The 13,598-nt window shown below is 49.3% G+C and overlaps 2 protein-coding genes across 2 annotated transcripts in view; one reads left to right on the top strand and one right to left on the bottom strand.

Moving 5' to 3' along the window:
• Positions 1–1,181, bottom strand: part of USP37 (ubiquitin specific peptidase 37) — a 35,163-nt gene extending 33,982 nt beyond the window's left edge. The window contains exons 1-2 of the mRNA XM_083864758.1: positions 1,162–1,181; positions 121–331 (exon numbers count right to left, since the gene is read on the bottom strand). Coding sequence (XP_083720884.1) covers positions 121–276 — 156 coding nt within the window. The 5' untranslated portion in view covers positions 277–331; positions 1,162–1,181. The remainder of the gene's footprint in view (positions 1–120; positions 332–1,161) is intronic.
• A 228-nt stretch (positions 1,182–1,409) lies between these two features.
• Positions 1,410–13,225, top strand: CNOT9 (CCR4-NOT transcription complex subunit 9). The gene is made up of 8 exons (XM_083865647.1): positions 1,410–1,519; positions 5,195–5,374; positions 5,753–5,868; positions 7,278–7,387; positions 8,176–8,285; positions 8,757–8,855; positions 10,817–10,908; positions 11,603–13,225. The coding sequence occupies exons 1-8, from the start codon at positions 1,496–1,498 to the stop codon at positions 11,769–11,771; spliced, it is 900 nt and encodes a 299-aa protein (XP_083721773.1). The 5' UTR covers positions 1,410–1,495; the 3' UTR covers positions 11,772–13,225.
• Positions 13,226–13,598: the final 373 nt, after the last annotated feature.

The raw sequence follows: 13,598 nt of genomic DNA, 5'->3' as shown, positions 1-13,598 counted from the left end.
AACAAGAAACAGTGACAGAGGGAAGTCTGCGGGACACTTAATAGCCTTGAAGAGGACAGCTGTTCACAAGAGAGCACAATCCATGCACTGTTAAAACAAAAGCCTTAATGTCTGGCATACCTGAAACGTTGTTGGAATTCCTCCAACATTGTAGTGAACTACTAGATTCACTTTGTTGTCCTTCTCCACAATTTCAAAGCTCCCTTCTTTCCATTTTGTAATCCCAGTCTGCATGCTGCGCATCCGGATAGGTCCGTGCACCTTTAACAGAACCATGCTTTTTTCTCACAGAAAAGAGCTAACAAGAGAAAGTGTGCTCCACCTTAAAAACCTGTTAAAAAGGAGAAACGTATAACTTGGCAGGCCAAATAATGGCTAAAGGAAGAGAGAAGCATGGTTTGAACTTTCCGTAGAAGTTTAGTAGGACCGTTTCACTGTTTTTAAACACGGTGAGGAAGAGCTGGACAGCAGCGAAGGAAAGGTAGATTAATAAAATCTCTCCCAGTATCAATAGCAGTGCACCGATTCCTTACTGCTGAACGGTGAGCAGACATAATTCCAGACACAGAAGTCCTCAAAACCCCCTAACTTCAACGGATCTAAGGAAAGGTAAAAAAAGAAAGAAAGAAAAAAAAAAAAAAAGTGCCCGAGGAAAGCCAGTATGAGATGGGAACCAAAGTTCTGGAGGAAGCCTAAGAAAGAAAATGAGCTCGTTTCTGACGGCGCGGGACCCGCGGCCACCTGGCCGGGCCCGGACGGGGCTCTCCGGCTTCTCCCGCTGCTCTCCACCCGGGAAAGCCCCGGGCCCCGGGAGAACAGCCCCAAGGGCTGCGGACAGCGCGGCGAGGCGTGTTGCCGATAAAAGCCGGAGGGAATGAATGGAGCGGCCCCTGCGCGCAGCCCGGGAGGCGCTGCCGGGGAGGTTCCCCCGGGCATCCCGCGCTCAGGAGCCGCCGCTCCCGGCCCGGCCCGGCGGCGGTCCCGCTCTTCCCGGGCCCGGCCCGGCTCCCGTTCCGCGCTCACCCACACGGGGACACGGGGAGCAGGGGAGCGCCGCCCGCCCGGGGCCGGGCCGCTCTGAGGGCGGGCGGGCGGCGCGCGGCGGGAGGGGCACGCGGCCGGCGGGAGCGGGGAGGAGTGGGCGGCGGCGAGCCCCGGTACCTGCGTTCCGGCGCGTCCCGGCGCGTCCCGCGGGGCCCGGGGCGAGGCCCGGGGGGGGCGGGGGAGGGGGCGGCGGCGGATGGCGGGAACCGGCCGCGGCAGCGCGAGACGGCGCGCGACGCGCGCCCGCTCACGTCAGCGCGGCAGCGCCTTCCCGGCGCGCCCCGCGCGCGCCCGCTCCGCGCGCAGGCGCCGGCGCGCGACCGGCCCCGCCCGGCCCCGTCCCGGCGTCCCCCGCGCGGCGGGTGAGAGGTCGCGGCGGCTCCGAGTCCATGGCGGCGGCGGCGGTGACGGCGGCTTGAGGCGGCACCGGCTCCCTTCCCACCCTCCCACCATGCACAGCCTGGCCACGGCCGCGGTGAGCGCCCGCCTCCGCGCCCCGCCGGGCGGCGACGGGACGGCGCCGGGGATGGGACCCGTTGCGCGGGCCGTGCGGGGAGCGGGAGCGCGGCCGCTTGTGGCGGCGGGGGGAACTCGAGGCCGCGGGGTGGCGGAGCCCCGGTGAGCTCCGTCCCCTCGGCATCGCCGGCGGGGCCCGTTTGGCAGCTGCCGGACTCCGGCTGCTCCCTGGCCCTGCTCCGTGCCGGCGGTGCGGGCTCTGGCTGCTGTGCCCTGGCTCCTCCGGGGCCTGGGGGGTTTCCCTGCCTGACTGACCCGGCTCTGCCTCCTGTGCATCACACAGGGCTTTCCCTCCTTCCCTCTTGCCTGCCCTGCTCCCTCCCTGCGCCTCGATGTCTCCTGTAGTGAATCAACGTTTTAAGATCTCTTAAGGAGTATCTCTAGCAAGGGTATCGGTAAAAGCAGGTTTAATACAAAAGCAGAAGCGTGACAAATTTCATTGATAAGCTTTACTCTACTGCTTCAAAAGCACATAGAGGAAAAGCAAACAAAAGTCTAAAATTAATTAATCGACAACCAAAATAAATCAAAAAATTTATCCACAGAGTGTGTGAAGGGGGAAAAGCAGGGAAGCAAAAGATGAGGATAGGAAAGGGTGTGGGATAGGAAGGGATAATAAAGACCCTCTCGCTGAGGCACAAGGTTCAGAGTAGATCTTCTTTTAGTAACCTTAAAACACTCACCTGTGACCCTGCATGCCCAGCCACCTCCTCTGCCCTCCGGGAGCTGTTTTACTGCTGGCCTTGACTGCAGAGGGAAAGAGTAGGCAGTGAAAAGCCCCTCAGGGCAGCAGGTGCTGTCTGTTCCTACTTCTCTTGCCCCATTGCAGTGCAGTACTGTCCATAGCTGGTGCTTGCCCTCATCCCCCTCAGGAAGCTGCCAAGATTGGATAAAGATTCTCCAAGAAGGAGAAAAGGTGTTTCAAGATTTTTCCTCATGTAATACTGTTGATAAGTTTTGCTTTCCCTGTATGCAAAAGAAAGTCTTCCTGGTGGGGTTCTGTCCTGGAGCTTGCAGGATTTGTGTGGCCCTCAGGGTTCCCCCGATTTTTGGGTCTTAGAGAGAGAAGAAGAAACAATAATGAAATATGGAATTAGGAAAAAAAAGCGTCTTTCCATTTAAAGTCAAACAAAAGGAGCAGCTGAAGAGCCTTTGAAAAGCAGTTTGTTCTGGCTAGGGCAGATATTGGACATCATAAACTTAATTGTGTGGAAAATCTACTTAGTGCTCTCTAGGGATCACAAGCACATGACTGTGCTTTTAAGGGGTCGATGCATTCAGGCTTACAGGAACTGAAACTTCCAATGAGTCTAGAAAAATAGATGGAAGCTTTAGATTACACAATTATAACAATGTTATTGCTATACTGCTTGTCAATCCACCATCCCACATAAAACAAATGAGTCCTCTTCATTCTCCCTCTCCTCTTGAGCTTCAGTATAGAAGTTAGCATTGCATTTGCACTCACAGTTGTAGGGGCACAAGAAACTTGGAAGGATCACTAGTTTGAGATTTTAGGAAAAAAATTACAAATTGAGTAGGTGAGTGTCCTGGTTCTGGCCAGAACAGAGGTAATTTTTGCAGTAGACAGAAGGGAGCATAGCTAGGCCCCAGAGATTATTTTGTACCACCTCACATCATTTTTCAGGAAGGGAGGAAGGACTTGATTTGGGATTGGGCCAGTGTAGCCCAGGAAGCAGTTGGGTATTGTTGGGGGGGTTCTGTGGGGTGAGGAATAACTTTTCTTTTACCCTCTGTCACTAATATTAGTTATTAGTTAGTTTTCTTATCTGATTGCTGTTTCCAGTAAATTGTTCCTGTCTCAATCTGTGCTCTTTATCTTTTGTGCCTCCAATTCCCCTTTTCATGTTGGAGCAGGGGGACAGGGAGGGGAAGGAGGGAGGGAGTGGGTGACAAATGGCTTGGAGTGGTTTCAGTGGAAACACTACACTGGAGAATACCATCCCTAAACCATGACTGTGAGAAAAAAGAGGATCAGAGGAAATATGAACAGATAAAAAAGTATTTGAGCCTTGGAGTACAGGGACTGATAACGCTGCATTTGCTTATGTGTGAACATTTAAGTTAAATAATGCAACGGAAGTGGCTGGAGGAGAGAGAAATCCCACAGCTGGGGAAGAATCTCTTTGGATATGACTATGGATATAGAATTGGGATAAACAGGGGAGGGAAACCCTTGCAGACACAGAGAAAGAAAGCTGTTGGTGTCTGCCAAAGGTTTAGAAGTCTTTCTCCATCCCTCCTGGGACTGCCTCTGCCGTGTGGCTTCAGGTCTTGTTGCAGCCACTTTCAGTTCCTGAGCTCCCCTGTGTTCTCCTGTGTGTTTTGGTGGTGAGCTGCTTGGTGACAGTGTTGCTGTCAGTGCAGTACAGGCTCTGCTGCATCTGTTGTGGGGAGTACATGAAGAGTTTCAGTTGGGGTTAAAAAAGAAAGAAATTCCGTTCCCAGCCAGAATCACCATGCACAGCAGGATGCAGAGCTCCTTGCATGCTGGTTGTGCTGAATCAGGAGCAGCAAGTATCTGTGTTTGGCTTCAATAACAACCACTGCAGCAGTGTTTGAAAAGGTTCTCACCTGGCTTTTGGGAGTATTCACACAGGAGGTTTTAGTGGTGGTTTTTATCTTCCTCAGAATTTTTTATCTTGAGTCACCAAACTATCTCCTTAGGAAGCCTGCAGAGCATTTGTTTCCACCAAGTGCAGCTTGAGCCAGCAGAAGCAGGAGACAAGGTTTCAGTGAAAGACTTGTGCCTTGCCTTCTCCACAGAAATTGTGATACAGTCCCTCTTTTCCCTCTTCTTCCTCATTTTTTTTAATTGAGAACTTGTTGATCTTGATACTGTTCTTTCCTTGGTGTTTCAAGAGAGGCAGAAGGAAAATCAGTAGAAAATGTGTCTTGGCTAGGAATACAGATCTACCATTCTCTGGGATTAGTTTGAACAGGAATCAAATCATCCTGAGATCTTGCACAAAGTCATTCTTGAAAAATTCCCTTTTAGCTCCATGCATGTGAACCTGCTATCAATACGAGCCATTGGTAACAGCAGCTGTTACTGGCTGTAGCCACTGTCATGCTGATGGTGAACTAGTGAAAATTTTTCTAGTAATTTGTATGAATATTTTTTTCATGTGCATTGAGGGAATCTCACTGGCAGTTTCCAGTGTCATGGGGTTTGTGGAGAGAAACAGGTAACCTCTGCCTTACTCTGATTCTGTGGAATCACGCACTTGAAGAATGAAATAAATGCATGCTAAATGCAGGTGGAGCAAATGATATCTGGCTGGAGTGTGTCTCACTCCTCAGGAGCTCTGCTGGCACAGATGGGCAGCAGCTTGGCTCTCAGTGCTGAATGAAGGTACAAAAACACTGCTTGACAAGGGGATTAAGAGAGACTGTCTTAACAAGTCAGGCCAGGAAATAAAGCCTTAGAATTTCAAATAGGTGAAATACTAAGACTAATGTCAGGAAGAGATGGATCCATATCCAGAACATCTTAATAGAAGTTTAGGTCCTGCCCTCTCAGTTTGGTTTCTTTTTCTGTCAGATTGTGGGAACGGTTTGGGTGAGAACTGGATAAAATGTTTGGACTGAAGCTTTCCTGTCTCCCTCCCAGCCTGTGCCAACAGCACTGGCTCAGGTTGACCGTGAAAAGATCTACCAGTGGATCAATGAGCTGTCCAGCCCCGAGACACGGGAGAATGCACTGCTGGAGCTGAGCAAGAAGCGCGAGTCTGTGCCTGACCTCGCCCCTATGCTGTGGCACTCATTTGGCACCATCGCAGCACTCCTTCAGGTGGGTCAGGCTCTCTGTGTCTTTGTTCCGTGGTGCAGCATCAGCATGTTGCAGAGCTTGTGCATCCATGAGGTGGATCTGGGAAGGAACTGGTGGGATCCCTTATTAGCATTGCTTGGGAGTATGATCTTTGTTGGATCATGTGGTGAGGGGAGCGGGTTAAGGTGTGAATGCACTCCTGTGACTCCGTGTCAAATTGACTCTGACCCAGCTCTGCCCTTGCCTGGACAGCATGGTGGCTGCCATGTAACTTGAAAGTGGTGCTTGGTGAAAGCAGACTGTTATCTTCTGTCGCTGCACTTCCTTGCCAGGCAAGAGCTTTGGTATAGCTTTCTGATATTTTTCTCCTTTAACTTCCACTCTCTGTTAATTTTTTAGGAAATTGTAAATATTTATCCATCAATCAACCCTCCGACTTTGACAGCCCATCAGTCCAACAGAGTCTGCAATGCTTTAGCTCTATTACAGTGTGTTGCATCACACCCTGAGACAAGGTGAGTGTTTCCAAGTGGTGTGAATTTTCTGAGGTGTTGATATTGACACCTCAGCCCATGTGTTTGACTTTAGAAGCAATTTAGCTCCTTTCTCTTTTTTTACTTGCAAGAAGTGAAACAGACAACAGAGCTGATAGATAGGCAGCTGCCTGCTGTTTTTACTTGTTTGCATGGATTATCAGGATGACAGCTTTATGGTCCTAAATGCCTTGCATTCCCTGGATCATCTTGAGATCTCACAAACTCTTAGAACATTGGGTTGTGGCAGCTTCTGGGAGGTCAGCCAGAACTAAGGGTACCTTTGTGTTGAGTGCTGTGTGCAAGGATCTTTGAGCTTGCAATTATTTAGACAAGGAGCTTGGTTAGAGCACAGTGTTAATAATGCCAAGGTTGTGGGTTCTATCCCCATATGGGCACTCACTTAAGAGCTGGGCTCCATGATCCTTGTGTGAATATTCTGTGAAATCAAAAAAGTACTCCTTAAATTTCAGCTTACAGTTTTTTAGACCAGCTGTTGAAAGGGTGGAATGAACAGGACTGTCCTTCCCAGGCAAGTGTGAGGCAAGGGAGCAATAGCAGAGCCGTTTTTGGAGTTCTCAGCCAGTGTCTGACTTCACGTTTTCTCAATCTGTGCCCAGTCTGTGTCAGTAGGGAAAAAATATGATGTTGGTTCAGCCAAAATCAGTAGCGAAAATTCAGAAGGAAACTACCTAGAGATCCACAATCTCAGGCTTCTGTTACTGCTGAGGAGCAGCATAGCTAAAGTTGGTTTTGAACTGCTACAAAACAGTGTTAAACAGCAACCCTCTATGAGATGATATCCCAAGAAATGGGACAGTTTTACATGACTCACCTTAACATTTAAAGTTTGAAAACTGAAAATGAAGGAAGTATTTTGGATGATTGTGGAACAGAGCTTCTCTCTGTTAGCAGAGCAATCTCCAGCATTCTACCTGCAGTCTTTACTTTTCACTACTGCCAGAAGGCCATGTGAGGACTCCTGGGGAAAGGAGTTGGTGCACATTCAAACTCTGGTGATGGCTAAAGCTCAGCCAGTCTGTATTTCTGAGAGGTACTTCTCACAGGCTAAGGATCCTTGCCATTGGGAACCTGCAGGGTGAAATGCAGCAGTGAATGTACAAAACAGAGAGTCTGGTTGGCAGGAGGAGGTAATAAAAACAACAAGGTGAGCTCAGTTCTTGGTCAGTAATTGACAGATCAGGTGTTAGGTTTTGTGCTGTGCCCAGTGCAAGCACCTTTCCATCAGAGAATTAACTGTTACCCACTCTTGAGGAGCAGTAGCAATGGGTTCCACAAGGAATAGTTTGAGGCTCTGTGTGGTAAGGCTAGATTGAGTGCTCCCTTTGTTTTCCTTGTTGTTCACATTGTGTGTTCTGTCTTTCCTACAGATCAGCTTTTCTGGCAGCTCACATTCCTCTCTTCCTGTACCCCTTCCTGCACACAGTCAGCAAGACCCGTCCGTTTGAGTACCTGCGGCTCACAAGCCTCGGAGTTATTGGTGAGCAGCCAGACTAATGCTGGGGCACTGAGCTCTTACTGAGTTAGAGCTGTTCGTGCTGTGGGCAGAGAGACCTGCATGACCAAAGTCAGAGGTCTCTTGTTTTGGGATTTTCCAAGTCCTGTAGTAGTAAGTAAAAGAGCTGCTCCTTTTCCATTGTGGAGGCAGACTCCTCTTCCTTTTCACTTATAAAAAAACCCACTGAAGTCTAAATGCATTGCCAAAAGTATGTTTCTATGAGTACAAGTACCTGCAGACTTGTACCTTCACCCTCAGCCCTCCCAGCTAGGCACTGGGATGGGTGTATGCAGGCTGGGCTTTCTTTGGGTTTCTGTTCATTGATTGACTTGGGTGTATTTTACCTGTCTTCCCCTTCTCTTGTTGCTTGTTTTTTTCCCTTTCTTCTTTCTTCCCAAATCATTTTTCTCTCAATACTTAAAGAGTCTTAAAATGTTTTAAAATGCATTTCTTCCTCCCAGAGGTTGCTGTGGGGTGCCATGATCCTCTTGTGCTTGTGTTACTACTGAGGGAGAGCCAAGAGTGCATCTGCTTTCTGAAAAATAAACAACCCCCAAACCCATCACTTTTACACTAATTACTTTTACCCTGCCAAAATGATTTCTTCTCCAGCCATGTGCTGCAACATGTCTAGGATGACAGTTGCTCTGCCTGGCATTCAGACTGAATGGTTTGACGGGGGGGCAGAATACAGGCCTTCTTTGAAAGGTGAGATTTTTTTTGGAAATGCTTTATCATTTACTGATTTTGGGTTTTGTTTTTACTTCAAGGGGCCTTGGTGAAAACAGACGAGCAAGAAGTGATAAATTTCTTATTGACAACAGAAATTATCCCCCTGTGTTTGCGTATTATGGAGTCTGGCAGTGAGCTCTCCAAAACGGTACATTTTTTTTTGTTTTAATAAAGACACTTCATTGTTCATCTCCGTCTGACCATGCAACCAGTGCCCTGTAGATCTGGCTTCTCTGTTGTTGCAAATGCTGGGACAACAGCATTTTGTGTTGTGGGCACAAATGGGTGGAGTTTTTACCTCCTCAAAAACCAAACAGACCAAGACCTGAGGCTGCCTGAGTGGCCTGGCAGTAGTTGGCATCTTACGCAACCTGAATCCAGTCATCTTGTACACTCTGCTTTGTGCCCATCTCTTTTCTTTAGCCAGAGATGCCAGGCATTGTGTACTGTCCTGCATTTTCTTCTGGCTTCTAACTTTCACTGAGTAAAGCATTTGCTGCCTGCTGGAAGGCTTTTCAGTTCTGGGGCTGACTTGAAAAGAGCACCACACAAAGGCTGTCCCTTTTCAGGGTAGATAAGATGTTTATAAGCTTTGTTTTCTGCTTTCTCCCCATTCTAGGTTGCTACATTTATTCTTCAGAAAATCCTCCTGGATGACACAGGGCTGGCATACATCTGTCAGACTTACGAGCGGTTTTCCCATGTTGCCATGATACTGGTAAGATTATTTGGTTTTAAAGTATTCATATCTAAAAAAGAAAAAAATATGCTAGAGCAGTCAGCTTCTTCAGCATCTACTTTACTGCTGTCTGGCTGGAGCACAGGATGAGGGAGGCAAGTCATTCTTGGGCTAATTGCCTGTGGCACTGTAGCTCTGCTTCCATGTTTCCTTTGTATATTTCTGGTTTGCATGTCAAGAGAACACATATTAGTTGTGATATACTGAGTCCCCAAGACAAAACAGGTAAACCTCTTCAGAGAAGAAAAAGATTTTCCAGAGTTGTGGGTGTTTCCAGTTGTTGGTGGGACATGAATTGATTTAATTTCATGTAAGAATGATCACACAGTTCAGATCATGGATCTATGTCCCATCCCTGTCTCATAACATATTGAAAGAGCAGGGCAGTTTTTATCATACTTGTCCTCATAACAGTGCCACAGCTACCAGCTACTTTCACCTTTGGATTTCTGGGGCCACTTGTGGGGTTTCTATGTAGTAACAGTAGTTTCTGTGTTTGTCCCATCCATCTCTTGAACCTGTGGAAACTTTCTGCACCCATAGTGTCTTTGACCAAGGAATTTCACAGGTTTCCTGTTTGCTGCCTGGAATGCCACCCTCATTTTTTTTCCTTTCTGAATCTGGCTCCTACTAGCTGCTGCATATGCTCTGATTTTTGTGTTGGAAAAAGAGGAGGGAAGGAGACCATGCCATTCCCAAATGTGAATTCTTCCTTGAACACAGAAAGATGTGGGTGTTTAAAGCTGTGTTAGCTTGTGTAGTCCCACTGTTGAGTGAAGCACTGGCAGGATCAATATTCCATAGTTCAAGAGAGAAAGATGAAAATATTAACAGACTTTTTCATTGTCTATTTCAAAACTCAGGATAGTGTCCTCCTGTCAAATGAGGGTGATGATTTACTTCCATGTCTCCTGATAACTGAGTAAGATGTCACTCAAGTTTTAGATGCTTTTAAAAGAGCAAGTTAGTATTTTCCATCCAGGAGCTCCCTAAGGAGCTTGTGGTTACTTATTTTGAAGAAATAATTGGTATCCTAGGGAATTGCTAAGAACAGGAAGCTTGCAAAAGGCAGATGAGGGAGACCTGCTAATTGCTAATAGCCAGGATATCCAAATACAGGTGAATTTGACTAATGGAGAAAATGGTTAGTGTTAGCCAATGTAGTTTACAGGAAAAAACCCAACTCGTTGGGCAGATATGATTGACTCCTAAATACAAGCCAGCAGTCTGTTAAATTCTTCAGAGCAGCTGTGTGAAAGCATCCACACTGCTCAGCTAAGCATGTTCAAAGGTGCAGTCATGTGCAAAGTCCTGCTTTGTGTGAGAAACAGAGGCTGGGCCTGGAAGATCTGTCTATGCCTTGCTTCCCTGGAACAGCTTCATGAGGGAGGTAGCAGAAAGAAAAAATACACTGCTTGGATGCATGCTAAGACTGGATAAGGATCTTGCTACATGTGGTGTGGGTGAGCGCAGTCCTATGGCCTGGCTTTCCAGGGTATTGCTGTTGTGTTAAAAGAATGTTGAAATGAGGGGAATGCATATGAGAACAGGAGGTGTTGCAGAGCTTGGGAACACACCTCATGGTGTCGCTCAGCCTGAGCTTATCAAAGTGTTTGGAATATGTCTTCCATGATGGGGAAACCCCAGGTTCTCTTTAGTCTCACCAAGAGTTGCTAAGTAGTCCTAGGAAGGTAAAAATTAAACAGAAATGAGATAAGCTTTCCCCAAACTGCTGGGAGAACCCTTCTCCAAGTCATGGCAAGGTGCTATTCTCAAAGGCATCTTGGCAAGCAGCTCCGTGCAGGGGTATCTAGATAAAATGGGCTGTGCTGCGTGGGAAGCCAGAGTGAGTGATTTAATGATCTTTCCCAGTCTCTGTTGATTGTGAAGCTGTTCTTTTATAAAGACTTTAACTGGTGGCACTGGCCTCTGTCAAACAGGGTAAAATGGTCCTGCAGCTCTCCAAGGAGCCATCGGCACGGCTGCTGAAACATGTTGTCCGCTGCTACCTTCGCCTTTCTGATAACCCCAGGTAAACATTTTAGGAGTGTGGGCAGGGGCTTCTCTGTGCCCTTGGAAACACAGTTCTTCAGTTCTTCTCCACAGTCCCCACCTGGGAGGAATCAAGGTTCCTGCTCTGTCTGCCTTAGCTCAGTGTGGAAGATGGGTGGGGTTTTTGCTTGGATTTTTTTCTTGATAGTCACAGGAGCTTTTATGGTACATGGGAGAAGCAGTGACTGTTGGGAGATTGTACAAATTCCAGCTGTGCAGGTTACTACTGCCTGAGCCCAAATGTAGCTTGAACAAGTTACAAAGGAGGGCTGGGGTGGAAGATACACTATACTCTCCCTCTTCTGCATCAGACAGGCTGTTAGCAGTAGATGAAATTCAGTTGAGAGAATACAAACTGATCTCCTGATGACCAGTAGCTCTGCCCAAAGCTGCTGAATGTGTATTTGTTGCCTCAGTCTCTCCTGGCATGGCATCACTTTGCTGCTGGGTGTTGGGGCGCGGGGGCTGCTTGGCGGGGTTTAGTGTGAGGGGTGGGAGATGGGCTGTCTGGCTGGCTGAGTGCCACCTGCTGCAGTGCTGCTGCTCTGCTTTCCTTGGCTGGCTCTGGCAGGGAGACCTCCAGGCAAAGGAACGCTTTGTTCCCAGTGGGGTTTGCTCCCCTCTTGCCCCTGTGAGTTTATTTGTTGGGCCCCGTTTCTTGTCTCTTGATGTAGGGCACGTGAAGCTCTCAGGCAGTGCCTTCCTGATCAGCTGAAGGACACCACCTTCGCCCAGGTCCTGAAGGATGACACCACCACAAAACGCTGGCTGGCTCAGCTTGTCAAGAACCTGCAAGAGGGTCAAGTCACTGACCCACGGGGCATCCCCCTTCCTCCGCAATGACTGCTGGGGGAGGTGGGGCACTGGGGAAGAAACAGCTCAGGTTTACAAAGAACCAGGAACAGGTGACCTCTTCTGCAACAAACTGGGCATGCCAGCTGGCTGCTGGCCTGTCGGACCATCCCACCCAGCCAAAGGGCTGCTCTGTAGCAGTGCAGCAAGCCTCCGGGGATCCCAACACCAGCAAATGCTGATCCTACAGCTTCAAAAAAAAAATCAATAAAAACAATCTGTACAGATCCCAGTCTCTCCGGGAGGCTTGGGTGGCATCTCTCCCCCCACCTTCAGGCATGGGGTAGTGCAGATGTCCACTCTTCCAGCAAACTCAGCCTCTGCCCAAGTGGTGCACACAGTGGGTATGTGTGCCACGTCCCTCCAGTTCCTTGTCACTTCTTGTTTACATGTCTGTTTAGATGAGTGAACTGAATAAAAGCTGATCCAGTTGTTTCATCCCCTCCTAATATTGCTACTGAGCTGCAGGTAGCCCAAGGACAGCTTTTTTCCCTGCCAGCACATCCTTGCTCCTGGCTCTGCATCTGTCTGGCACAGTGAGTTTCTCTCTTCCTTTCCTTTGGTGTGGAGGAAGTGGCTGCAGCCAGGCCACTGCAGTGCTTGCCCCAGGAGGAGGGGTGTATTACTTGCAATGAACCTATGCGTCATAAGGTTGCTTCCCAGGGCTCTGGGGAAGGAGAAGACAGTAGGATTCTGCCTCCTGTGCTGTAAATAGTGCACTCCTACAGCTGACCAGCGGCCAGAGTCTGATGTGTGCTGGCCTCTCATCTAGACCTAGGAAGGCTGCTGGCTTGCTTGTCACATGGAGCTCAGTGTGAGGGCACCTGCCTTGAGGTGGTGGGCAGGCCACCGACTGATCCCCTGCCGCCTGGAGGCTCCAGGTATGCTGCTTTCTGCACCCGCTGCTGCCCGCCAGGCGCCGCTCAGTCCTGTCCCCTCCCTTCCCCTCCCGCTCCTCTCTGCCAGCCAGGTGCATCCATTTCAGCTTTGAAAACCTGCCTTGGCATCTGCCATGGCCCCACTGCAATTAAATTGGACCAGCAGCCACTTTACCTGCCGCCTCTGTGCCGGGGGGCTAATGCAGCCACAACAGGCTCTCGGAAGCAGTGGAGCAGCTCCCAGGCTCTGCGGCAGCAAAGCCTGCTCTTGGCTACAGGCAAGCCTGGGCAGCTACTTAATTCTCCCCCCTCTTCGAATAGCCCATTTTGCTGATCATCTGCAGTGTCGTGCCAACAGTGTCTTAAATCCCACCATTTCCCTTCCCTCCTCTCTCAGCCTTGCATAACAAGGGCAGAGCATAGCCTCTTCCTTGCCCTCGGGTTCCTGTTTTATAACCATTGCCCTTTCCCTCCTTTTCACCCTTACCTTGCCAGGGTGTGAAAACGCTTCTGTTTGGTTGATTTTTTTTTTTTTTCTTAATTCGGATTAATAAATAATAAAACCCCAGCCAGCAGAAATCGGTCCTGGTCTGGTCTCTCGCGGGGGCTGTGGGGGCAAGCGGCACAGTGGGGGTTTATTGCAGATGGGAGGAAGGGTGGCGTGTGCCGTCTTGGGGATATGAGCTGGCTGTGGCGCCGCGTCTCTGCTGGGGCAGGTACTGTGGAGGGGATGCTGCTCTGTTTTGCTTTGCAGGAAGGCAACGAGCCTGCCAGAGAGAGCACTCGCTGCCTCCGTGAAGCGTCTTTGCAAGCGCTGCCGCGCTCCCCCGGCTTCCAGGTCTGTTAGAGCATCGCCCACCCGAAAGTTTAGTCCTTGCCCCCCACTCTTTGCCCTCAGCTCGGCCTGCCCTAAGGCTGCCCCAGCTTAGATCCCCCAATG

This window comes from Zosterops lateralis (assembly GCF_965231275.1).
Source record: "Zosterops lateralis genome assembly, chromosome: 7".
Classification (NCBI taxonomy): Eukaryota; Metazoa; Chordata; class Aves; order Passeriformes; family Zosteropidae; genus Zosterops; species Zosterops lateralis.
The sequence above is the reverse complement of the archived record's forward strand: the minus strand, read 5'-3'. Positions and strand labels throughout refer to the sequence as shown.